The 26,412-nt window shown below is 42.4% G+C and overlaps 1 protein-coding gene across 1 annotated transcript in view; it reads right to left on the bottom strand.

The window, feature by feature from the left end:
* LOC135201384 (serine-rich adhesin for platelets-like) overlaps positions 1 to 25,449 on the bottom strand; it is a 31,400-nt gene extending 5,951 nt beyond the window's left edge. The window contains exons 1-3 of the mRNA XM_064230243.1: positions 24,541 to 25,449; positions 14,836 to 15,542; positions 10,681 to 11,073 (exon numbers count right to left, since the gene is read on the bottom strand). Coding sequence (XP_064086313.1) covers positions 10,681 to 11,073; positions 14,836 to 15,542; positions 24,541 to 24,802 — 1,362 coding nt within the window. The 5' untranslated portion in view covers positions 24,803 to 25,449. The remainder of the gene's footprint in view (positions 1 to 10,680; positions 11,074 to 14,835; positions 15,543 to 24,540) is intronic.
* Positions 25,450 to 26,412: the final 963 nt, after the last annotated feature.

Here is a 26,412-nt window from a genome sequence, read left to right as displayed (position 1 = left end):
TGTTTTTTCATGTTCGTTCTTGTCCGCCACTGTTCCGAAAAAATGCATGGTGTTATTTTATTAATTACACATCTTTTCCATTAATCCTTTAAAAAGTTATACATTACTTCACTGTATCCAATAATATTGTATGTATTCTCATATTATTGTATTATAAAACACTACGGCAAATCTAAGCCAGTATTCCGCGGAGCAGCCAATGATTGGTTTGAAATCAACTGATGGCGAATACGAGTTTGTTTCGCCATATTTAACGCAATTCTGAGTGAATTTTCTTGCTTCTACTTAGCATAAACGAATATCTAGATACTTGACTTATATGAGAAAAGGTTATTTTTCCTTATATGTGTTTTAGGTGGAAATATGAATTGAATAGTTCTCGTTGTGATTGTGAACTAATTTTTGTTTTCGTTAACAGATTACGTTGGCGGCAAGTTTATTGCGAAAAAAATTACACGACTCTGTTCGCAATTTTCCTTTATATCATCATACTACGAACTTTACGTTATTTATCTTATATCAGCGTGAAACCAACGGTAAAATGTGTTCTTTAAAGCACAGTAGTTTTGATTAAAATGATTTTATCTCAATTTTATCTACGGTTGTGTTTAATGGCATATGTTTACTGGAGTTTTATCCTTGTTGCCAATGCACGATAATAGTCATTAGCAGCTTGAACAGTTTTCTCAGCTTCAGTTATAACTAGGTTTAAATTTAACAGTATATTTCCCGATTTATCGTTCATCTATATTAATCTTTGATCTATGGCAAATAAAGTTATTACAGCAAGATATCTCAGTTCTATTCTACAAAACGTCATTTATAACAACTGCGGTAATAATGTACTATAGTACGATGATCGAAATACAAGCAAAACAGATGTTATCCAATTTGGTTGTACTTAGAAAAAATGGCAAATTTTCTAAGACAATTTGTATTTTTCATAGCTACAAACCTGAGGCCTTAACAATACGATAATTTCTAGCACCTAGCTGGATCCGGTTAAAATGCAGATGAAAGCAAGGAATCTTGTGATATCTGGCAATGCATGCGTAGCTTGGGTTAGGAGTGGTCAAGGACGACGCCGCTACGCCAGTCTTTCCCAACTCAGGATGACTTAACAAACAGAGGGGTGGCTAGAGGTGGGCAGTATAATGTTAAGACCTCAGGTTTGTAGCTATGAAAAATACAAATTGTCTTAGAAAATTTGTCATTTGTTCATACGCGAACAAACCTTCGGTCCTAACAATAGGATAGACTCATACATGGAGGGAGGTATAAGACATCCTAGACCGGGTGGGGGCCTACCTACAAGTCCAGCTCTCAAAAGAAATAGTTCTTGGAGAGGGACTGAAGCCCATTGAGAAGCTAGATAAATTGATATCTATGCACTCAGAACCTGAGTGACGTACAATGATACATGGGATAACCATTGTATAGAGAACCAAAGAGAAACTTTGACTGTCCAATACCAAACCAAGACACCAGGGTTTGTATTACTCCAAACTCCTCCTTGCCAAGGAGTGAAGCATATGCTACCAAATAGTGGGTAAGATATTTGTATATTGCATGACAACACTATCAATATGACTACCTTACTCACCTGTATCAGACCAGTCCAGCGAATGATGTGTCTATTCCTTAAACCACCCGAAGGAAGAAGGAAAGGTACAAGAGAAAGAAGGAGACCAGCCAACTCACTCATTCTCTCATCCACACAATCATCTTATGTAAGATACAAAGGTGCCCTGTTAAGGGCAACTATGAGTTACACAACCTGTTGGGCAGCCACCACAGGACCCAGAAAAAACGTGTCCGTAGATCTGTCTACAACATCCTCAAGATAGGAGGTGAACGTGGACTGGCGTAACCAAGTACCAGCAATCAACACTCTATGTACAGTCAAGTTCTTTTTCAAAGCCAAAGAGGGACCAATACCTCTAACGTCATATCCAAAAGGAGATAGTATTCTTAGATACCTCTTTCTTTGTACGGCTTGTACTAACAAAAAGTCTGCAGCAGCCTGGTCTAAGGTGCCGAGTCCTTTTAAGATAGCAACGCAAAGCCCGGACAGGGCACAACAAAAGCTCTTGAGCATCACCACCCACAAAGTCAGTCAGTGATGGAATGGAAAACGAAGTGAACCTGTCATCATGCACCAAGGGATTTTGGGTCTTGGCCACGAATTCCGGGACAAATTTGAAGGACATCGACCCCTAACCTCTGATGTGCTTCACCTCATAGCTTCAGACCGTGGAGTTTTCCTACCCTCTTGGAAGATGCCAAAGCCAGAAGGAAAACTGTCTTGAGCGTCAGGTTCCTGTCAGATGAGCGACGCAAGGGCTCATATAGACTCTTAGTGAAGCTCTTAAGAACCAAGGAAACATCCCACGGAGGCTTGAGCTCTCTAGGAGAACTCGACTGCTCAAATCCCAAACTAGCAGGGAAAGTTCCCAGGAAGAGATGTCGATACCCTTAAGGTGTAACACCAAACTCAGTGCTGCCCTGTAACCTCTAATAGCAGAAACGGACAAACGTTTCTCGTCTCTGAGGAAGGTTAAAAAGTCTGCTATTCGCTGAATAGAGGTCACGAGTGGAGAAAAACCCCGTTTATGATACCAATCACAGTAGATCGCCCATTTGCCTTGGTATACTGCGGAGGTCGACTTTCTAAGACTGCTGGACATGTGCCCAGCTGTTCTCTGAGAAAAGCCTCTCGCTCGGAAGAGATACAGTGGTCCCCCCGCATTCGCGGGGGATGTGTACCAGACCCCCCTGTGAATAGTTAGAACCCGTGAATGTTTGGAACCCCTAGAAAAATGCTAAAAACTGCCCATATTGTTAGTTAAAACTCAAGAAAAACCCCTGAAAATGTTCATACTTAGTTTTTTTAATAGTTTTATCACAAAAAGTGCATTTTATGATGAAATTGATTAAAAAAACCAGGAATTTGTGGATATTTCTCATAGAAAAATACAGCGAATGCGCAAATTTTCCGTGAATAATGCAGGGAAACGTTCCCGAGAGAAATCCGCGAACGTGTGAGTCCGTGAATCCGGAGAACGCGAATACGGGGGCCCACTGTACTTGATAGCCTCCAACTGTGAAGAGACAGGGATTTTACTGACTGGTGGAACCTTTCTGCATGGGGCTGACACAGAAGATGTCGCTAATGGGGAATCTCCCTCGGGACCTCTGACAACAACGACAGCAGATATGGTAACCATTCCGCCTGAGGCCACAGAAGGGCTACCAAAGTCATCCTGAGACCCTGTGAACCCATCAGCCTGTTCAAAACCTGACGGATCAAACAAAACAGAGGGAAGGCATTCACCTCCAGGTTGTCCCAGGGATGTTGGAATGTGTCCTCTGCCAATGCTAAAGGATCTGGAACCACTGAACAGAACACCTCCAGCTTCATGTTGACGCGTGTTGCGAAAAGGTCCAGCATGGGTCTCCCCTAAATCTGGAAAAGCTTGTCTGCTACCACTTGATGAAGGGACCACTATGTGCCTAGGATCTAATCCCGGTGACTGATTTTGTCTGTGACCACGTTCCGTTTCCCTGGGATATACCTGGCTGAGAGTTCTGCCGAATTGCTGATCGCCCACTGGTGAAGCTCGACGGTCAAGGCATGAAGTTGATATGAAACCAGGCCTCCCTTTGTTAACATAGGCTACCACTGTGGTGTTGTCCGACATGAGAACGACAGAGTGACCCTCTACCTTCCCCCGAAACTCCTTCAGAACCAGGAAAGCCGCCTTCAACTCCAAGACGTTGATATGTTGCTGCTTGTCCTCCAAACTCCAAATGCCTGAAGCGATGAGACTGCCTAAATGAGTGCCCCAACCTGCGAGGGAGGCGTCCGAGAACAGAGGGAAACCCTTCAGTAGATTCTGGTCGTCCAACTACCAATGAAGGTCTTCTCTCACTTCCAGAGACAGAGGAACCATAAACAGGGAATAGTCCCCCACTGGAGACCAGAATTCTCCCAGTCTCCATTGCAGAGACCGAAGATGAAGATGCCCATGAGGGACCAGCTTCTCCAGGGAAGACAACACTCCCAGAAGAACCTGCCACTGATGAGCTGACTGATGTGACTTTGCGTGCTACCGCCCACAACTTCTCCAATCTCTGATCTGACGGTAAAACTTTTGCCACTGTCGTATCGATGACCATGCCCAAGTAGAGAATCCTTGAGTGGGTACGAGGTTTGACTTTTCCTGGTTGACTAATATGCCCAGGTCCAGACAGAACCAAAGTAGACGATCCCTGTCCTACAGCAGTTTCTCCCTGGAAACTGCCAAGACTAACCAATCGTCAAGGTACCTCAGCAAACGGATTCCCTGAGCATGGGCCCAACTTGACACAAGAGAGAAGGCCCTTATGAACACTTGAGGGGCTGTCGTCAGCCCGAAGCACAAGACTTTGAACTCGAAGATCTTGTTTGCAAGAGAGAAGCGAAGGAACTTCCTGGACATGGGATGAACAGGGATTTGGAAGTATGCGTCCCTTAAGTCTATCACAGCATGAAGTCGCCTTCCCTCACGGCTGCCAACACCGAGCGTGAGGTCTCTATCTTGAACTGTGTCTTCCTGATGAAAAGATTCAAGGTGGATAAGTAGATCACAGGCCTCCATCCTCCCGACCCCTTGGGCACCAAGAAGATGTGACTGTAAAACCCCGGGGACGGATGCACTACTTCCTCTATCGCATGATTGTCCAGCATTTTCTGCACTTCCTCCTGAAGAGCCAAGAACTTCAGAGAATCTGGAGGATATGCCTTCCTGAGCTGCGGCTTGTCCGACAGAGGAGGAGAGAAGTCGAATGGCAGTAGGTATCCCACCCAAAGGACATCTACCATCCACTTCTCCGCCCCATAACTCTGCCACTTGGCCCAATGGCCAGCCAGGCACCCCCTAACCCATGGCGCAGGAGAGGGAGAAGTGCCTAACCTACAGACGACCCCCTTTACCTCTGGCCCTTGGGTCTCTTCTTGGCTTAAAGGAATGAGAGCGAAAGGGGCGCTGATCTTCTGACTTGGGCTGTGTCGAACGGGAAGGCTCTGCCGAACTCGAGGGCCTCGATGGCCTACCAGGTGACGATCTCCTTGACTGCTGCTGGACAGGGGGAGGAGGAGGAGCTGGGCATCTCCGAGGACGAGACTCCAACTTAGACATGGCCTGGTGCACCGGTTGGCCTTTGGTGTCAGCCCGGCGCCGGTCTATCACATTTTCAAGTTCTGTCCGAGGAAACAAAAATTGGGACTCCAACAGATCTCCGTTCCTCAATGCCAGCAAGGACTCTGTGTCGAGCAATCTCTCCATCCTAGACAAAGCCGCATCCCTTATAATCAGAAGATTAGCCCATAAATTGGCACTGAGGTGAGCCAAATATGAAAACACCTTGCCCTCGGACTGCAACAGACTGCAAAGTGAGGAGGCACTCACCAACCCTTCCGGGGACCTGTCGGAAGCTATCTTGGCAATAACCACAGACCAGAGGTCCAGCCTAGAAACTGTATGCAACATGGAGGCCGCCGTAGATTCCAAAGCTAGGGCGTCTTGCAGACACAAGGAAGGAGCCACCGACCTCACCTGTTCCAAAGTCAAACCTGGCTTCAGGTGAATGACGTCTAGGTTAAGATGGCGTGACAACAAAAATGCAGAGCTCGTAGCACAGTACTTCCTATGTCTCGTGAGAGGCGGGGGTAGTAGTTTGGTAGAGCCCCTAGAGCGAAGTGACCCGTCCCAGTCCAAAACAGAGGTGTTAACCTTCTGCAAGACCGACTGAACGTGCCCCAACAAAGGAAGCTGAAGAGATGATTTAGGGTCCTGAGTAGCTCCCACCAAGGCTTCCAAGCAAGAAAGAGTGTAAGATGGCCGAGCCCGAGTCCTTCTTTCCAAATTGTTAAACGCACGAATGAGATTAACAACTTCCGACAAGGAAGACAGAAACTCTTGTGTGTCTCCCACCTCCTGCTCCGGCAACAGAGACCGATGACGAGAAGGATGTGTAGGCTCTTCTAAGGTGCCTTCTCTACCAAAATTAACAGAAGGGTTAGCAGCTAAACAGTCCGAAACCCCAACCAACCTGTCTGGGCTGGGTCCAAGCATCGGCCTCCGAGACGAACCCACTATAACACTAGGAACATCACTTACCTCAACAGATGACTCCACGTGTCCATGAATGGCTACGGGTGTGCAGACATACGTACGTGAGATGGGGGCGGAAACTCGAACACTCGAGATAGACGGAGAATCCCTTAGAGTCGAACTCTTGGAAGCACCAGTAAGAGAGGCAGGCAAGCACTCCAGCTGCACCAACTCCGTGCTCACTACCTTCGACCACTTGACAGGCGCCTTGAGATCCTTACAGTGACAAATACGCCTTGGAGAAGAAGGAGCACTAACATCACGTGCACAGACAGGGGAGGTTGCAACACGCTCATGATGTGCATGGACGGGAGGAGGAGGAGGAGGAGGAGGAGGAGGAGGAGGAGGAGGAGGAGGAGGAGGAGGAGGAGGAGGAGGAGGAGGAGGAGGAGGAGGAGGAGGAGGAGGAGGAGGGAAGCCACACGCTCGAGATTCGAGGCAGAGGACGAAGCATCTCTTGCAGAAAGCACACCACCAAACCAACACTGCCCGAAACAACAGCACTCTCGAGAACACGTCTGCGTTGTTCCTCCCTTGAAGGCGAAGGAAGGGCAAAGTCCTTAGCCTTCCAACGCTTGATACGCCGACGGGGCGTAGAGGGGGAAGAGGGGAAAGAAGACACTACAGTAATACTTGGGTTACGAACCGATTAGTATACGAATTTTTTAACTTACGAAGTGACGCCCTCATTCTGGAATACGAATTTCGCTTGGAATACGAATGCGCGAATTTCCATCATGGGAGGCCGCCTGATTTGTTTACATCGGATGAGCGTGGGATCTGCGAACGCATTTTTTTCGGCCAAAAACTTAACGCCTGCTTTGTTTACATCGGATGAGCGTGGGATCTGCGAACGCATTTTTTCGGCCAAAACTTAACGAGGGTCACGTGACTTCCTCCTACGCATCCCTTGACCCTTTTTAAACCATAACTCTTTTCAATATCTCGCTGGCGGTAAGATTGAACGCATCTGTCCGTGATACGCTCTCAAATTTGCTTAGTGATTGCGCACGTGTTGTGTTTTCCGTGATAGTGCTTATACATTACTATTACCCAAATACTAAAGACAATGGCTCCCAAGATGACGAAGGCAAGCAGCAAGAAGGAAAGCATAAGAAAGAAGGAGATGATTACAGTCGAAATGAAGAAGGAAATTATCCAAATGCATGATAAAGGCGAGTGCATGAAAGACATTGCAGCATTCTTCAAGCGGTCGCAATCAACGATCTGCACTATTTTGAAGAAAAAGGAAGAAATTAAAGCCAGTAAAGCATCAAAAGGTGTCACAGTATTGACGAAACACGGCCTTATATTCTCGACGATGTAGAAAATTTGCTCATAGAAAAATATTTTTTCAAAATTGTGAATGACAACATAGTGTTGCGTAAGCGTAAAATTAGTGATCGTAGTGAACGGTGCTCTCTAGAGAAAGAACCAGAAAGTCTTCCAGAAGTGTTCACGGAGGGAGATTTCCCCCCCCAAGCCCTAACCCTCTCCTCCTCACCCTTCCCCTCCTCCCGTCTCCGTCAAGCCAGCAGCCACACTCGCCAAAGTAAAGTTCAGGTTTTTACTGTGCATGCGTATTAAATCTAGTGTTTATATTTAATTTCATTCTTCAATTTTATAATTTTATGTAATTCCTACACGAATTTTCAACCTTAGTGAACAAAAATAAATGGAAAAATATGAATTGAAATGGTTATTCATGGTCGGGTGGAACGCATTATTTGCCTTTTTAATAACATTCTTATGGGAAAATCCATTTGGGTTACGAATTTTTTAGGTTACGAAGCAGGTTCTGGAACGGATTAAATTAAAGTAACCCAAGGTATTACTGTAGTTTCTTATGCTCACTCTTCTCAGAAGGCAGGGACGAAGCAACACGTTTCCTACCAGTCCTCCTAACTGAAAAGGCAGCCAACTTCACATCCAATACAGAGTCCAACCTCTGAAGCACTGCCTGGCATATGACCACAGACTGATGCGCCAGAGAAGGCTCCGATGACAAGGAAGGGAGATATAGTGAACTGGGCGCCAGTGATGATGTCCCAGCTGAGAAAGGTGGATCAGAGGAGACGACTGGGAGAGACGTCATCGATGTGAGTGACATCACAAGCGGTGGTGATGTCACGGCTTCCCCTCACTGCGAGGGGGGAAAAAGAGCCACACTAGGCGGAAAGGAATACACCAAGGAAAAAGAGAAAACGGACCCCGTGGAGGTACACAAAGACGGACCCCGTGATGTCATCAACGGGGCTGGCGCCGCAGCATCCCTCCGACTCGAAGCGGCGGCAGACACTGGCGGAGAAATACAAGATGACCGACTGCTGCTACCCACGAAGACGAGGCCAGGAGGAGGGGGGATGGTCTAGCCAGAACAGGAAGGGGGGGTGCAAGCCTCCACAAAATGCGCTGGCAACCCCTCCAAGGATGGGGTACCCCCTAGCCCAAGCGTCTTCCAAATCGCCGCCATTTTGGACGCCTCTGAGTCTGGAAGAGAAGAGATTGATGAAAAAGCCTCACCCTTCTTGGGAACCAAATAAACTCCCGAGAAAGAAGGGGCTGCATTACAAACATCACCCTGGCGGCCTCCCGATACTTCCATCGACGAATCAATAGAAGAAAAGGAAGGAGAAGCAGGGACAACGCTACTATGAGGGTTGGCTACCGCGGAAGATGAAACATCAGGAACAGGTGCAAACCCTTCCCAAGTAAAAAGAGTCGAAACCCTCCGATGTTCTCTCTTGCCATAAAATTACCTCCACTGCTCCTTAGGCCATGCCCGGCATTCCGTGCAAGGATTTGTAATAGTACAAAAATTAGAACGACACCTACTGTATCTGATGTGAGGGTCGGTCGCTGCCATAGCCAAAAAACGAGAACACGGAAAACCTGGAACTCCAGGGCACATACGCTGACGCCGAGAAGGAGAAGAAGAAGCCACAATACCAGCCAAACACACACACACTAAAAGCAACGAAACGGGCAATGAACCGGGAAAAGGCCAAGAGAGTTGAAACACAACCCTCGCTGGCGTAGCGGCAGCGTCCTTGACCACTCCTAACCCAAGCTATGCATGCGTTGCCAGATATCACAAGATTCCTTGCTTTCATCTGCTTTTTAACCGGATCCAGCTAGGCGCTAGAAATTATCCTATTGTTAAGACCGAAGGTTTGTTCGTGTATGAACAAACAAAGTTTCTCATTTGGTTGTTCATGGCTGTACCCGTTTACGCAACAAGTATAATGTTAAAACCATACTTTCATCATTCTCTTTTGCTGTTTTTGAACTTATGTAACTATAAGATGGGATAAAGTTAGGCTATTGTAATTTGGTCTCTCGTAAAATCGGTTCATCGTAAGACGAATTATTGTAACTTGAACACTACAGCTACCTGTACACTGTATAAAACCTTATTATATCTTGACATAAAACCTTATTATATCTTGACATACTCTAGACACCCAAAGGATTAAAGCTAAGCTTTTTTCACTTTACATTATCTATAATACTATAATGTGCTGTACAGTACTACTGTACAGTAAATTCTCTAGTATTATCTGCATAAATATAATTTCACTTATTGTGCCATTGCGGGATTACGGTGCCGTTTGACTGGTCTAGGGCGCTGTTAACTGGTCTAGAATTTCAAAACAAGGTGTGAGGCGGCTGTAGGCTTTAAAATTGCATAGCGTCGAAAATCACTTAGTGTCGGCGGCCAGGAACGGAACCCCATCCGCTAACTGAGGGCCGCCTGCACTACAAACTATGCTGACTGTCACTATTTTTAAGGGTGTATTTTGAAAGGATTGTTGAAGTGGCTCAAGTTAATCAATGATCTCCAGCCTCCTGACACCTTGGATGTCACAAATACCCTGTCATATTACCCAAGTGACCTGTCTGGAATTTCCTTCATGGATGCTCAATACACCCAAAATGGTCCTGCTGGTCTAAGCTTTGTGGGGATGGTGATAATGGGAGGAGGAAGGATCATCATCATTAACATATTTCTGTCAAGATTTTCCCTTTCCAGGTTACACTGATAATTAGTTATCAACTCTGTATACCATTTTGTGCACTTTCTGCTTAATGTCCTATCTGGCTCAGCCAAAAAATAATCATCCTCTTTAGATCTAATGTTAATTAGTGGTTTTTGAGTTAAACAAATTCAAGTTCCAAATCTTATAAGGACTCCAACTTACTGGAACACACTAGGCATCTAAATACAGGCAGTCCCCAGTTATTGGCGGGAGTTCCGTTCTTGGCAGGGTGCTGATAAGTGAAAACCTCCATTAACCAAAACCCGGCGATTTACGGCGATTTACGGCGATAACGGAAACTCAGCCTGCTATGGCACCATAATCGCCGATTTTATGGTGCTAGACAAGCCCCATAAAACTGGATTGCCAATAACCGGGGACTGCCTGTACCCGTTTAGATATAACTACCATAGAAGAGAATTATATGCAATGGATTTGTTGTAAAACAGAATCATTCATGAATAATAAATAAAATGATACATCACCTGAATATGATCTAGAACTTCTGGTTTCACTGGACTGACAGCATCCTTTATGAGATCTTCAAAGGACAGGATATTCACATCATGGGATTCCATTTTTTCTTTAGATTTTTTAGTTTGATGATCGTTCTTCTTTTTCTTCTTGAAACAATCCACGCAACAACTACTATCATTTGCCTTGACATCAGATGTTGGATCTAGTATTGTCTTACACTCTTCTCTGCAGTGCCTTAGCAAAGTATGGAAAGTATCTAACCTTTCTTGCCATTGGAGTATACTGGAGTCTGGTGATCTTTGATCAGCAAAAGCACATAAAAACTTCCAGGGATCAAGGCTTTCACAGAGATGTTTGCTGACAGCATTAACAATATCTCTGGTGCTGTAGCTGCACAAGATCTGGAAAAAATAGAGAAGGGTAATTTTGTTAGTGAACAGTAAGCATGTAATAATAGTATTATAAACTAGTTTGAGAGATGAGTCTGGTCTGATTTGTTAATACCTTCCAATAAAGTGTGTAGTTTAATATCTCTCAGGGCCAAGTGTCCATTTTCATAGGGCTTGAATAGGGTTTGTTCTTGAGTGATAATTGGATATCAGAGCAAAGGTGAGTACAGAAATTGGATAAAAAAAAGCAAGAGGAGACAAGTGGATATGTCTGAAAGGAAATAGGCAGACAAATGCAGCTAAGTGAGAAAAAAAGGTGAAGCAGAGAGCATTTAGTACCATCTACAGTCTGCCATGACAGACATGATATTTTTGTGAGGAACAGGATAAAAACCCATAATTCTGATAAACAAACTTCATTAAAACAAACTTTCTACTACAAAAACAAAAATGAATGAGCACAGAAGACATGGTTAAAACTGAATTAATATGTAAAAGGACATAATTGGTCATTATACAATATCAAGTAAAAAGGCTTATGTGTAACTGAGTACACCCCATGGACAGGAAACTCAAACTGAAGATTACATACAGTCCTGGTACAACAGTTGAGGTACTCCTAGTTTTGACAATATAACATCCAAAGTAAGATAATAAATGTGCGTATGAGATGGTCTAGAGACAGAGTTATACAGTACTACACAATTAAGAAAAACATATCAAGAATTGACTAATGCTGTCTGTTCTTAAAATGGCAGCATACTCTAAGCAATTATAAAAATTTTGTCAATGGAAAACTTACATTCTAAAGCTCCCCTGCCACATCTTGCAAAAAGGGTTTCTATGTACTAGAGTGTGTGTCTAACATTATGTACAATCTCTAGATGTTTGCAAAACTGGTCTGACTTCTTTAAATTAATAACCTTGCTCCATTCATTTAAATTCTCATTACAGGAAAAATATTTTGGGTGACCCAGTGGGAGTAGTCCAGTAATGTGACTTTTTAGTTTCTTTTCTATGTAAAGTACATTAGCAATGTACAAAATATAATTTTCCTCTGTTCCTAAAGAAACTTTTCAGGAGTTTCTCTATTTTGATTCATTTGAATTAATTTAAGGATATACTAATTTGGGAGTCCTTGTCTTGTCTATTCACAGTGACTTGGATCACAATTTAAATAACTGTGTAAAAAATTCTAAACAAAAACTAAGTTCTGTGTCCCTGATTGCTCATATATATGTACAGAACAGAATATGCCAGAGACAAAACCACAATAAGACTAAAATACCAGAGTTATTTTCAAACCTGATGGTAAAGTTCTCTTGTTTTGTCTATTGAACAGTCCCCCTCCGGCCCCCACCTCATTAAGGTAGAGACTTTAGTCCTTTTAAATCACATTCAAGATTAAATATATGAATATACTGTCTGGACAACAGAGCAGCAAGATCAAAATGATTTTGTCATGAACATGATGATGCAGAATTTGTCTGACTTATAGAACCATAATTTACATTAGCCCCGTTTCATGGGTTTTTACTAATGCCAAACACAGTGGATCAAGAGTTTGTGGATTTTTTACTTTTTAGTTTCATGGAAGAGGGGTGGCTGGCATCTTCCTTACAAATTTTGATGGACAACTGTAAGTAGCTTTATTAATTAAGTGTTGTATAATTTTATCCATGATATTTACAAGGAGGCATCACTCAGATTTTTTCTTGAATTTTCAAATATTCCTACACTAAAGTTTTTTGTAATATGATACTAAATGGCCTCAGATTTAATGACATAATACTATAAAACAATTAAGAGGCACCCCCATGAAATTCACAAAAGCTGCTGTGCAAGGTTAGATACTTTAGTTTAGTTAGGTAAGTTACTTATATGAAAATACTTTTTCACTTTTCATCCAATTACAGTAATAAATGCATCATTAGAAAGAGCATTAACCCTTCGTGGACGGACCTGCTCACTTAAGTAGCAATAATAGGTTCTGGGTGGATGACAGCGTGACTCATGGTGAGTAAAACATTACGCCCCATTAATTTGGGAGAATCAAGCGGGAAAGAGTCCCATTATTTCTTATAGCCCATAAATTCACTAATGGCAATTTTTAGACTGGCAAACATGAGAGACTGGGTGGCTGAGAGCATAGCTGAGGTCTTGACTTCAAGGGAGGAAGTACTGCTTCTCTGTCTCACGTAACGACTTTTTATAAGTTTGTTCATTAACTCTTTCATATCCGCTTAATTTTGAGCACTGTGTCCCCAGATTATCCGAGGTATCTGGAAGAGCTCGACAGTACGAAAAAATAATTATATCGAAAATTCAGTGAAAATATAAATTTTATGCCAACAACGTACATTTTCTGTCCTTTTTTTCTAAATGTTAGTATTTTATGGTGGAATAGTCAGAATAAGAGTCCCAGCCCTCTAAATACAAAAAAATGTGAGTTATTTAAAAAAAAAAAAAAATCTTTACTTATTTTTATATTTTTGTTCGTAACCCAAAAAACTATGAAAGTCAGGCGAATGAATTATTTTTTATGAGAAAGCCAATAAAATTTTTTAAATATCGACATAAAAATCAATGGAAAACGAATAAGTCCAGCCGGTGAAAAAATTGATAGAAAAGAGGGTAATAAGTAACAGAGCGCAGTACAGGGATTTGGAAGCATAGCGCAGTACAGAAACTACTTTGCTGGCATATTGATACCCGAGATACACGGTCCAAGGTATGATCTAGCCTGTGGAAATTGCTACTTGTCCGAAAAAAAAAAAAAATGCCCCTACCACACGCACGAAAAATTTTGGTAAATTTTACGTACCGCTACGTCAGTTGGATAGATAGGGGATAGAGTATTTTTACGCACTATTACGTCAGTTGGACATGAAAGGGTTAATATACCAAGGAGTTGCTGTTGGTTTTAGTTCTTATCTTTTATGATAGTATATCAGTTTATAGTTGTAATTTGCAAAGAAAAGTGCAAAGAAAATATTAGAAAAAACATGTATAACTCCCCAAAAAGTTACTGTATCTTTGTTCTTGGTAAATTTAGATATCTTACAACAAATATGCTCAGAATTTGTTACTGAATTTATTTCTTATCTGCTTTGATAATGTAGAGCTACAATTATAATTTTTATAAAATAAATTATTTATTTACGAGAAAAAGCAGTATATACTTGGTAAAATCTACAACAGCCTTGTAAAGGTAGGGCAAATATTTTTCTTACACCATGTGCGTTTTCCACGTCTTTCTCTTTCCGTTGAGTTGTTTTTTCTTAATTGGCTGACTTCAGAGTTTCCCTGGTCTGGGGTGCTACATATTAATTTTTTATACCAGTTTATAAAAAAATGTTGGGGGTTGGAAGGTAACTTGCAAACTTTACACAATTGAAGCTTAAACAAAATTTGACTATGATTATAAGGATATACCTCTGCAATATTCTGTATATAAAAACCAGTATGAATCCTTACCTTTAATCTCTAAAATGGCATCACATAACAGTAGTTAATAAAGTTATTTCTTGTTATATGTTATGTGTTTTAACATCCCTTTTTGTCATGCAGTTCTAATCCTCTCTGCTTTCCTCTTTTCTTTTTTCACACAAGGGCATTCTGTTCTGAGGAAGCTTGACACGGAACCCGACAGCCTTTAGGGTTGTTCCATAAGAATGTATCTCATTATGAACAAACATAATTTAAAAATATGGTAACAAAGATGTAATGGTAGGAAAAAAAACCTAACGTATAAACACAGGAATAAAAACTAACCTGTTCCAATGTGCTGGAAGGTGCTGGAGGAGGGGGAGGAGAGGGAAGAGGTGGCACAGCTGCTGCCTTCGATTCTGCTTCGAGAGATTCAGTTACAACTTGCTGAGTGGGAACAGAACTACTTGACCTTGCCCAACTTCCTCTACCACGCCGACGCCCTTTCCCCCTTGTTCTTCTATTTCTAGAATTTGGTGGTGCAGTTTGCACAGCAGGTTCAAAGTTTGGAAGGGCATCACCAGGACCAAAGGCTTCATTTTGAACAGATTTAAATTCCTGAGTCTCCAGAGAGCCAACTTTATCATTATTTTGCTGAGAAGACTCAGATAATGGTTTGCCACATGATTTGTCAAGCAACATTCCATTTTCATGACCTTCCAGTACTGTTGCTGATGTCTCTATGGGTAAACTTGGCTCACCATTCATTTCTGATGCTTGAGTGCCAGGAGTTGGACTAAGCACTGGCTTCCCAACTCCTTCATCTTTGGAATCTGGCTTTTGAGGATCTGATAAGGCTTTGATAGCTGAATAAGACTGATTTGGGTTCTCCTCTGGTAAAGAAGGATCTCTTCGGTGATTAGGGAACTTTTCATAATGCCTCTCTATCCGACCCACAAATACCTTCTTACAAGTGTAGCAAGAATAGCGCAATCTTAGTGTCTCGTTCACCACTTTCCTCTTCTTCCTAGTCAATTCTAGGCTGTAAAATACTAAAAGGAAAAAAGTACCACATTACTATAACATTTTTTACTCTTAAAGATATGAAAATCTTATAACCTAAGTGAAGGTTTTGCTATATTCACTAATTCTTCTTTGGATTTTTTGGGGGGATCCTGTTTTCTGTTACATGCATATTATAGCTTATATATATGTGACTACATCAGATGTAACACTGTTACTAAATCATATTACCACAGCTTTTCCATTATGATTTGACTTGAAAGTTATCTCCACTCTCCTCTGTTCTGTACTCTTTCTGCCTGAACACATCAGGTTTAATACTTCATCTATTCCCTTTTTCAACAATTTTCTAAGCCTCCATATACAGTTTTTGTCAGCTACCTCCATAGCTAAAATTTTTCTGACGATAAATTCCTCATCCCTTCTCATAACATGCCCAAACCATCTAAATCTTTGGAACCAAACAACAAATCCTTCAAATTCATGTAGTAAAAGTGACTTCAGCAACTCTAAACATTAATTCATTGTAAAACATACAGATAAAGATATAAGGTAAAACTGTACTATATGCCACAATCTCAACTAATTTATAAAAGTGTAAAAGCTAAGTTTTTATAAGCCACATTTTTTATACAAACCCATCAATCATATGAAACTCTTACTCACATTCTGCATGTCCCAGAAATATATAGTATTCTAAAGTCCTGAAGACAGAAAAAGCTGAGCAGCTAAAAGTCATTACTCATTTATCTGTTTATTAAGTTTTCATATTATTTCTGTCTCTGCAGGCTGATTTCCCTTGGAGCCCTCTTTATCAAGAAGGGTTTTCAGTTGCTGATTTAAAAAAGAAAGCATTAGCAGGCTTGAGAACCTCAGGACAACAGCATAGAGACAAGAATCACAAACATAGCCAGAGCACTTAGCTTAGCAGACAGCATATGCAGAAGGTACAGAAGAAATAACTAATACCAGGCAAAGTTAGCAGGAACAATGGGCAAATTAAGTAAATAAGCACAACCAAAATGCTTGAAAGCAATAAGTACAGAAGCAGGAACAATAGTGAATTAGGATCAGCAGGCACCATCTGAGAAGTCAACAACGTAGACAACAGGCAGAGCAGATGATGCATGGACAACAAGTACTGAAGTTCCAGCTTCAATAGATTATATTGCAAGTGCACTTAGCACTGTCAACACAGCTCTGACGTACCACGGAAAAAAGATACAACTTAGAAACAGTAACAGTAGGCATAGCTGGAGCAACAATTGGTAAGAGTGGATATGACAGTGCCACTATAGCAGCTAACACATATCAGGCATTCCAGTGTGTTGTTGACCCGATACCGTCAGGCAAAGACATGGTGAAGAGTATCTTGAATGACAACACAGAGTTTAAAATAAAAAAAGTCCTGTGGCTGTGGAAAGATGTCCAACAAATGTAAGCAGTTGCAGAATGCTAAAAGCAGACAGTGACTGGCCAACATGTCAATGGAAATGCAAGTCAGAAGCAGAAAAGCAGCAGTTGCATAAACAGCCAACAAAATTGGAGTGTCCTGTTCCCATTCAGATACTGCTGTGAGACTCGTGCTCCAAAACCATAATGAGGTAAAATGAAGTTAAAAAGAAAGATGAAAATGCAGTACAGCAAAAGAAGTAATAGAGCAGAAAAACGAATATTGCAATCAATGGAAAGCAACCCAGACTGGATAAGCACAAGAGCAATACTGGATCCAACAGTTTACATGTGAGCATCCATCTCATGGAGAGAAAATAATGTAGACCGTATTTGTCAAACCTGCTATGTTCACTTGGCATACTTAAAGAAAGCATGCTTAGAGAGCATAACTAATGTACAAAATACAGTAACAAGCAAAATATGATATTGTTATAATACAATAAAGTTTCATACATACTTACCTGGCAGATATATACATAGCTAAGACTCCGTCGTCCCCGACAGAAATTCAAATTTCGCGGCACACGGTGCAGGTAGGTCAGGTGATCTACCGTCCTGCCCAATGGGTGGCAGGATTAGGAACCATTCCCGTTTTCTATTCATATTTTTTTCTCTTCACCTGTCTCCGCGGGGAGGCTGGGTGGGCCATTAATCGTATATATCTGCCAGGTAAGTATGTATGAAACTTTATTGTATTATAACAATATCATTTTCATACAATCAACTTACCTGTCAGATATATTCATAGCTGATTGACACCCTTTGGTGGAGGGTAAGAGACAGCTAACATGGAATAGACAGGTAAACAACATATGTTGTAGGTATAAATAAACCTTGGTTCCTATCTGATAGGTGGTAGACTTCGTGGCTGTTGCCCAGTAGCTGCATCACCTCAAGACTTTAGCGAGATATGTGATCTATGGCTAAGAGATCTTGTGGGTCTGCGATGGGATATGAACCGCTTACTCGGCAGAGCCTGAAAGGACTTTGTCAATGGGTACTGGACACTTCTATGACAATACACCTTATGAAGGAGCGCAACACCGATCCGATCACCTGATCCTAACACGAGGTTGTTTCGCGCTCAAATTGGAAAGAGTTATCCACACACTCCTTTCAAAAACCCCAATAATTTCACTAAGTTAAAAAACTTTAACTCAAAGTTAAGGATCAGTGTCGGCTCCTTTATCCCAGTAACGTATCCGCAGAAACGTAATAAACCAAGAGAAGGATCTCTCGTAGGTTAACTTGACATCCTTTGTGTAATGAGAAGTCAACACAGAGTTGCCTCTACTGTACAACACAACTAATATGTCTTATATGACATATTGTTATGTAAAGAACAAGAATTTGCAAAAAGCGCGCACTTCCTGTGCTTTTAATTCTCAGCTGTTTGAAGGAATCAAGTCACTTATGAAGTGCTTAGGAGATCTCCATGTTTCAAAGAAGACCAGGGCTTTCTTGAAATGGATCTCTCCCGACTGAAGCCTCAAGCCTGGCAGGAACCTCGCGCCTGGCTGGTGCTTCGCTCTTGGTTGGCGCCTAGCGCTTGTCTGGTACCTTTCGCTTGACTGGCGCCTCGCATCTGGTTGACGCCTCGCGTCTTAGCTAGAGATTCGCGCCTAGAGCCTGGCTTGCGCCTGGCTGGCTGCTCGCACCTGGCTGGCGACCTGGCTGGCGCCTGGCTGGCGCCTGGCTGGCGCCTCGCGCCTGGCTGGCGTCTCGCGCCAGGTTGGCGCTTTGTGCCTGCCTGGCCTGCCTCGCGCCTTGCGCCTGCCTGGAGCTTCGCGCCTGGCTGGCGTCTCTCGCCCGGTTGGAGTGGCGCCTTGCGCTGCCTGGAGCTTCGCGGCTGGCTGGTACCTCGCGCCTGCCTGGCGCCTCGCCTGCCTGTCCTGGCGCCTCGCGCCTGGTTGGCTCCTCCCCACTTGCCGGAGCTTCGAGCTTGGTAGAGTCTCGAGGATGTCTGGCAATGTCCACATCGGACACTCTTATCTGTCCTATATGTTCGCATCTAGCGAATCTGTGTCAGGTTGTAGGCCCGGTCTTTCTCCTCATCAGACAATGACAGTGTTCTTGGGGCTGTCTGCAGGTTTTCTTCTTCCTTACTGACTGTGTCCGAAGTCTTGAGTCGCCTTCTCAGTTAATGAACGAGAAATGATATTTTCATGATAAAATAAAGTTTCACATATACTTACCGAACAGTTACATAGCTTGTAGGTAAGAAGCTATAAGCTATGTAACTGTTCGGCAAGTCACTTAAGTGAAAATGTCCTTCACTAACTGAGAAGGGACCAAAAAGTCAGACAAAGGCGAGTACAGAAGCGCTGCCCTCTGAGCGTGGGAGACGCTTTGGTTAAAAAGACACTATATACTTGTCTCTTTTTAAGAAGACCTGCTCCAAACAAAGAGGAGATCTCAACCGAGCCATCCTGAACCGCTTTGTCTATACAAGACAAAATACACAGAAGGACTTCTGGTTCGAGTCCTTCAGAATCATGGGCTTTCTTGGACATCAACCCAAGGGACCAATCTAAGAAGTTGAAAACTTCCAATACATGAAAGAGTCCCTTGAGGAGATGGTCCAGTTCTGAAATGCCCAAGTTATACGGGCAGAGTTCAAACCTTGTCTACGTGAAGCGTCAACTAAGGTAGAAAAGTCCGCTTCTGACGTAGACGGAAGAGAAATACCCATATTCTCTCCCGTCTGATATCAAATGCCTCTTTACCAGCTAGTCTCGCTGGAGGCATGCAGAAGAACCGTTCTAACTAACTCCTTCTTCGACTTCATCCAAGAGTCTAAAGACTGAAGAGCCCTCTTCATCGAAATGGCGGGCTTCATTCTAAGAAAAAACGAAGATTTCTTCGTCTTTGCACTCGAGAAAAGAGAGCGCGGAGAAGGAGGAGAGGCAGGAGTCAAGTCGTCTCCATACTCCTCTAGAAGCAAGGCTGTCAAAACATTATAGTTCGACAGTCCTTCTCTTCCTTGATACTCCTCCTCCGAGTTTACTTCTAACTCGGGGTCTAGATGAGTCTCCGCTGCTAATTCAGTACGTCTTTTCCTCTGAAGGAGACAAACTCCTAATAGGAGAGGGGCTAACGGAATGATATTCCTTCCTCTTCCCCGCTTTAATAGTCCTGGAAGGCGCCAACAGCCCAGGCTTCTCTCCATAAATGGATGACGCTTCCCGCTTGGATGACGCTTCTAGTCCGCCAAGCGTCCTGGCTGACGCCTCCCGTTTGTGTGGCTGCTGACGTCTGGATGACGCCTCGCGCCTGGAAGACGCTTCGCTCTCAAAAGGCGTCCTAACTGGCGCCAAAATTTTGGTTGGAGCCTCGCGTCTAAAAGCAGCTTTAAATGACGATTCATATCTTGACGACGTCTCACGTCTCTGGCGTTACGTGTCTTCCGTAAGATTCTCCCGCCATCTCGCTCTCGAAACCGAAGCCTCCTGCGATCTGGTTTGGAAGCTTCACGTCTGCATGACGCCTCTCGCTTCGCAGGGGAGAGAGGACGAGACTTCTTGCTATGAAGAAGACTTTCCGCAGGTTCTCACAACTCTTTCCAATAAATGTTAAACATGTTAACAGTTATTATCGTCGATCGAGAAGGATCTCTTTGTTAACGCGAATAGGAGCGAAAAAAAGAGATTCTCGATGCTCTATGCGATATGAGAGAGTCGTGGAAATGGCTTAAGTGATTAAATGGGTAACGAAATCAGGAACGAATCTTGCCGTTACCGAGCTTGGTGTCCGATAGGCTACTGGACTCTTAGGTTAATAACTCACTAAAACGAGAAAATCTTGGATGGTGCTCTTGGCTCACTGCGCAGGCTGGCGCTTCTGGCGCAAATTTTGTCGCCTGGGCCTTGGCGCTTGCATCTGGAGCAATTGCGCCAGGTTGGTACTACGCGCCAGACTGGCGCTTTCTTCTAATTCTTTTATGTTATGTGCCAGAACACCTGTGCCTTTATGGTACCCGACATCCTTTCACATGTTAATTCCGTTCTTAGTAGGAAAAAGCTTTATATACGTAGTATAGTCCATTCAGGGAAACAAGTTCTGCCCCAAAGAGAATGTTTCCCATCCGACTCATCCATCTTCTTCTGAGCAGGTACTCTAATAAGCTATGCTTTCGTAAGCCTGAGAGCATTACATAATACAATGTTCTGCTGCGATAGAATCCTTTAATAATGTTACCTACGGTAAAACAGCATTGAAAGGTAAAGGTTGTACTATCTCTCTTATTGAAAGCTTCTTAGCAAAAGGCATACAATATTTTATTTATGTTAGCTTAACTATCCCCTCAATCCGAGGTTAAGACCGCGATTGTAGGGGAGAGATACGGATAGTTATTCCATCCAGCAGGAGAGAGAGATACGCCCGACCGCTCATGACTGACACCTACATGGTACTGACAGTAACTGGCGTAGGCGTACTGCGTTGGTCTCAGGCTCTCAGCGAAAGCAGTCCCCGCTTACTCTTCCAGAGTTTGCCAGCTACTCCAATTAATAAAGGAATTTATATAAAATTATTATCGAACTTCAGGAAGTTCTTATTAAGCATATTTAAGCGAAACAAGACTTCGATAAATCTAGAAGCTAAGTAGGTGTTGTCTTAACAATCCCTTTAAGCGTAGTCCTTCCTAGGAAAGACGTAGAAGGATACTGGTAATTGAGTTGCACAGAAAAGAAGTAACTACGGTATGTGTTTATGATTTGACCGTATCGTATTCTCAAACAGCAGAAACTCTACTACCTTCTACTATCTGTCGTTCTTTTCGTTAATAGAACGATAGAAAGAGTATATATATATCCTTAAGGAACAAAGTTAATCAAGGAACTCTTTAAATCTTCGTGATTTCTTCATAAATCGCGGAAGAGACAGAATTCCTGTTCATCACTAGGGTTTACGGAAGGAAGTAGATATTTTCTATCCGCCATCATACCCAAACGTCGATGAGATCTTATTAAGAAAAACTCCCAAAGCTCTTGCCTCCTCAAAACGAGGGAAGAGCATGGATGAAGGAGAGAGTCCGCATTGAGAGGAACTGCCTAACAAAGGAGTCTTCTGAATAATGAAAAGGGGCTTCTCTTAGTATCAGAATCCTTCTGACAAAAGCAACGGCCGCCTGTGCGAACATCTTGCACATTTGCCAGGGGAAAGTTTGCTCAAGTTTTAAAAAATTCAGAGAGGAGTCTCGCGACTGATCTCTCTCTCAAATGAAGATTTTTGTTGAATCTTCTGACGCCTGCGTCTGGATCCTTGCCGCCTGGCGTCTGGATAGTTCCGCGCGCCTGGAATGTTCCGCACGCTAGAAAGGAGACTCGCTCCTGGAACGTTCCGCTTGCGTGGAAGGTCCCGTGCGCCCTAATAGATCCGAGCGCCTCTAGTCTTGTTATACGAGCCTCTTGCCAGAAAAACGTTCAATGGAAGCATCCTCTGATGCCACTCTACTATAAGGCTCCTTAGTTAAGCCGTCGTTTTCTCTTTGAAGGCGCCTTGCGCCAAGAAAAAGTTCTGGAACGCGGCTCGCACTCAGTTGCTGGAACGCGGCTCGCGTTTATCTGTATGAACGAGGCTCGCGCTAGTCTGTTGGAACGCGGCTCGCGCTAGTCTGTTGGAACGCGGCTCGCTGCTGGCTGTTGGAACGTGACTCGCGCTAGCTTGCTGGCTGGCTCTCAGCCTCTCGCTCAGTGAGTCAGTGTTCTCTTATTCAGAGAAACGAGCCAGATCGTCCGAACTTCTAACATGTACATTCTTCGTCTTTTCGGATGTAAGATGAAGAAACGGAAGAACAGACGCACTTTTAAAGGCTGCCTTTGCAATGGCTATCCCTGGCAGTCTGGGACGTTTTACAGATCCTGCCGAGGGAACGCGATCGGTGGGGATCGGTGGGGATTTCTCCATAACCTCCGTAAGGCTTTCGACTTTCCTTTCTCCTCTGGGCTTCGTGAGTTTGGAAGAGGTCTTAGGCCTGAGAGCGAGACAGAGCCGATCGAACGCACCCTCTACTAATTAGGACGCCTTTCCAATGGCGAACTTGGCAGTCTGGGACGTTCTACAGATCCTGCCGAGGGGAGCGCATGATCGGTGGGGATTCTCCATAACCTCCGTAAGGCTTTCCGACTTTCCTTCTCCTTCTGGGTATGTGAGCTTGGAAGAGGTCTAGGCCTGGGAGCGAAACAGAGCCGAACAGAACGCACCCTCCACTGCACTAACACTAAAATCACTTCTTACCTTTCAATAGCTCGTATTTTGAGCTACATTCCTTTGTCTTCAAATTGCAATATGAATTTGAAGATCTGTGAAGTAAGAAGGAGATGAGGATACCACACTACTAGTAATGTTAATGCTCTAACTGCTCGTTAGTACGAGAGCTATATAAACTTCTAAAGGAAGCGAACTATTTCTTTCCTTACATCTTTAAGAAGGAAGTTAGCTCAATCAATTCTAACATTTACTACACGTTATTATGAATAAATATTAAAATTTTCCTTCTTGCAAACTATGTGAGTGTCTACCGAAAAGTTCGGTAGTTACACGTAAACAATTCTTCGAAATTTTCGAAGCCAAAGTTATAAAAACAAATTAATATGCGTATGCCGAACCAAAGATCCAGTACTTCCCTGCAAAAGATAGCCCAGAAGATCGATGGCGATGAAATCCAAAAAATCAAGTCAGGAGGAACTGCAAACGTTGTTTACATTCCAAGCGACAGAAAAAATATGAATAGAAAACGGGAATGGTTCCTAATCCTGCCACCCAGGGCAGGACGGTAGATCACCTGACCTACCTGCAGCGTGTGCCGCGAAATTTGAATTTCTGTCGGGGACGACGGAGTCTTAGCTATGTATATATCTGACAGGTAAGTTGATTGTATGAAATACAAACTTACACCATGTTGTTGAAAGACAAGAAATTATTAAAGATACCAATTAAAAACATTATATACATTAAAATAAGTGAAGAAAAAATACTAATATCAGTACTCACACAAAAAAGAAGGTTGCTCATCAAATCAATCTAACTGCTAATTACTGACCACCTAGCAGAGTTCTAGCATACCATATAAAATAATAAAATACTGTACATATTAGGAATCTGAGGGGAATACTGTACAGAAATAACATTAATTAAAAAAATATTGAAATTCACAACACAGCAAAAATACACATAAAAGATATACAGATAAAATAAACAAAAACGATAACTGCAGTTACTTATGTACTTTAAAAAGAATGTAAGCATGGAATTACATTATTACTATAAATTTAAAAATGAACTGAATTAATGGGGAAGAAATCTTATTCTTAATACTAAAGCAAAAGCTTGGAAGCATCTTTAGTTGTGTTGACAACCCAAAGAAATGAGAAATGTGGTTAACAGTTATCTACTCTGCTTCTTCTTCAAGACTGGAGAATATAACCGTCTGGGATCATTCACACCATGAATAAGAGGTCTATATGATTATTGGGTTTGGTAAGTAAGAATGATTAGTATACCACAACTTTAATAATACATAATCTACCAAACCAGGAACATAAATCTGAAGGATAGAATTGTAAATGTTACCTTGCTCTGGTTGTTTTAGATCATCCTCTTGAATTTTGTATTCCAAATATGTATCCTTAGCACCAGCATGAAGAAGATGTCTAAAATCTGTCAATTTGTGCTGAGGAGGTCTAGATATCCTACCAGATCGAGTCCTAGAAACCTTCAACTTTGTCTCCTCCTCCTGGAAAAAGCCAAATACTAATAATTCAGGGAAAACTGCAAACAATAGTGTTTTAGTAACTTGTGAGACAGGAATATCAATTTTCACCATCAACATCATTGCCTCAAGAAATTCTGCCACACATGTCTTTTCTGTACTGTATCTTCAAAAACCTCCAGCCTCACTTCTCTTAATTTTCATCCAAATAGGTCTTGGTCTTCCCACTCTTTTGGTGCCCATAAGAACCCACCTGACACTAACACTTACAATTCTCCTTAGAGTTTGTGTAAAGGACATGTCCGAGCTATTCACAAGCCAAGCTGTGCTATGGAGAGAGAATATCAGATTAACAAATAATATACAGTCATACCCCTACATACAAGTCCCTACGTACGAAAAATCCAGGTTACAAAAGCAAAGACGAAGATTTTTTTGCTGCTGTGTACGAAAATAATTCAGGTTGCGAAAGGGTGTATGTAATGTAAAGTCCGAGATTCGCCTGGGCCGCCGAGAACAATTTTAAAACTCGCGCGCCGCCAACTCAGTAGACTCGCCACCATCCTCCCGCTCTCCCATTAGTTCCTGATGCTAGTCACTGCCGTAAGATCCTGCTCTCCTATTGGTCAGCATCTGTCCCATCATGCATCTATGTAAAGGCATTCCTTGACCATTTCGTTGTGGCAACGTTATTGTAAACACGTGGAATTTGTTCGTTCACATATACGTATTTCATTTGTTAACGTAAATTCGTTAGTGATTTCGCTTTCGTTATACTGTAAGTTACTTTATTGTGTTGTGTGTGAACTTAATTACTTATGTTATTAGCCATTGGTCGCAAGAATGTTGCTGAAGTTCACCGAAAGAAGAGGATGCTTTCTATGGAGACGAAAATGGAGATAATCAAGAAGTGTTAATGTTTTCTGCCATTTGTTAATGTGTTTCGTAAAGTTTAGTGTTAATTTTTTCTGCCATTTTTTTATGTTTCGTAAAGTTAACCCTTTAACGCTGATTGGACGTATTAAACGTCGATATAAATTGTCTGTTGGGTGCTGATTGGACGTATGGTACGTCGATATAAAAAAGTTTTTTTAAAAATTCGCGGAAAAATACTTATAGGCCTACCAGGCAAAAACTTTTGAATCATGCGCCTTAGAGGATTCGGGGAGTTCACGGATCAAGTCGTTGTTTTGTTCACAATCGTTACCCAGGCGCACAAGCGCGAATTTCTTTCTTCTTGCACTAAAAAACATCAGCGACACATCTCAGAAATAATTTTGTCACTGACATAATTTTGGAGTATTATACAAGAAAATGTGTGCAATTTCATGTAGAATACAACTAAAAACAACTCATGGTTGTAGCTTTTATCAGTTTTGAATTATTTTTATATAAATAACGATAAGTGCCAAAATTTCAACCTTCGGTCAACTTTGACTCTACCGAAATGGTAGAAAAACGCAATTGTACGCTAAAACTCTTATAATCTAGTAATATTCAATCATTTACCTTCCTTTTGCAACAAATTGGAAGTCTCTAGCACAATATTTTGATTTATGGTGAATTTATGAAAAAACTTTTTCCTTACGTCCGCGCAGTAACTCTTCCGAAAAAGATTGTCATAATGTTTGCACCATTTTAAATTAACCATTACAGAAAGTTTTATATATGAAAATGTGTGCAATTTCATGTAGAATACAACAAAATACAATCCATGGTTGTAGCATTTTTCA

This window comes from Macrobrachium nipponense, chromosome 28 (assembly GCF_015104395.2).
Source record: "Macrobrachium nipponense isolate FS-2020 chromosome 28, ASM1510439v2, whole genome shotgun sequence".
Taxonomy (NCBI): Eukaryota; Metazoa; Arthropoda; class Malacostraca; order Decapoda; family Palaemonidae; genus Macrobrachium; species Macrobrachium nipponense.
The sequence above is the reverse complement of the archived record's forward strand: the minus strand, read 5'-3'. Positions and strand labels throughout refer to the sequence as shown.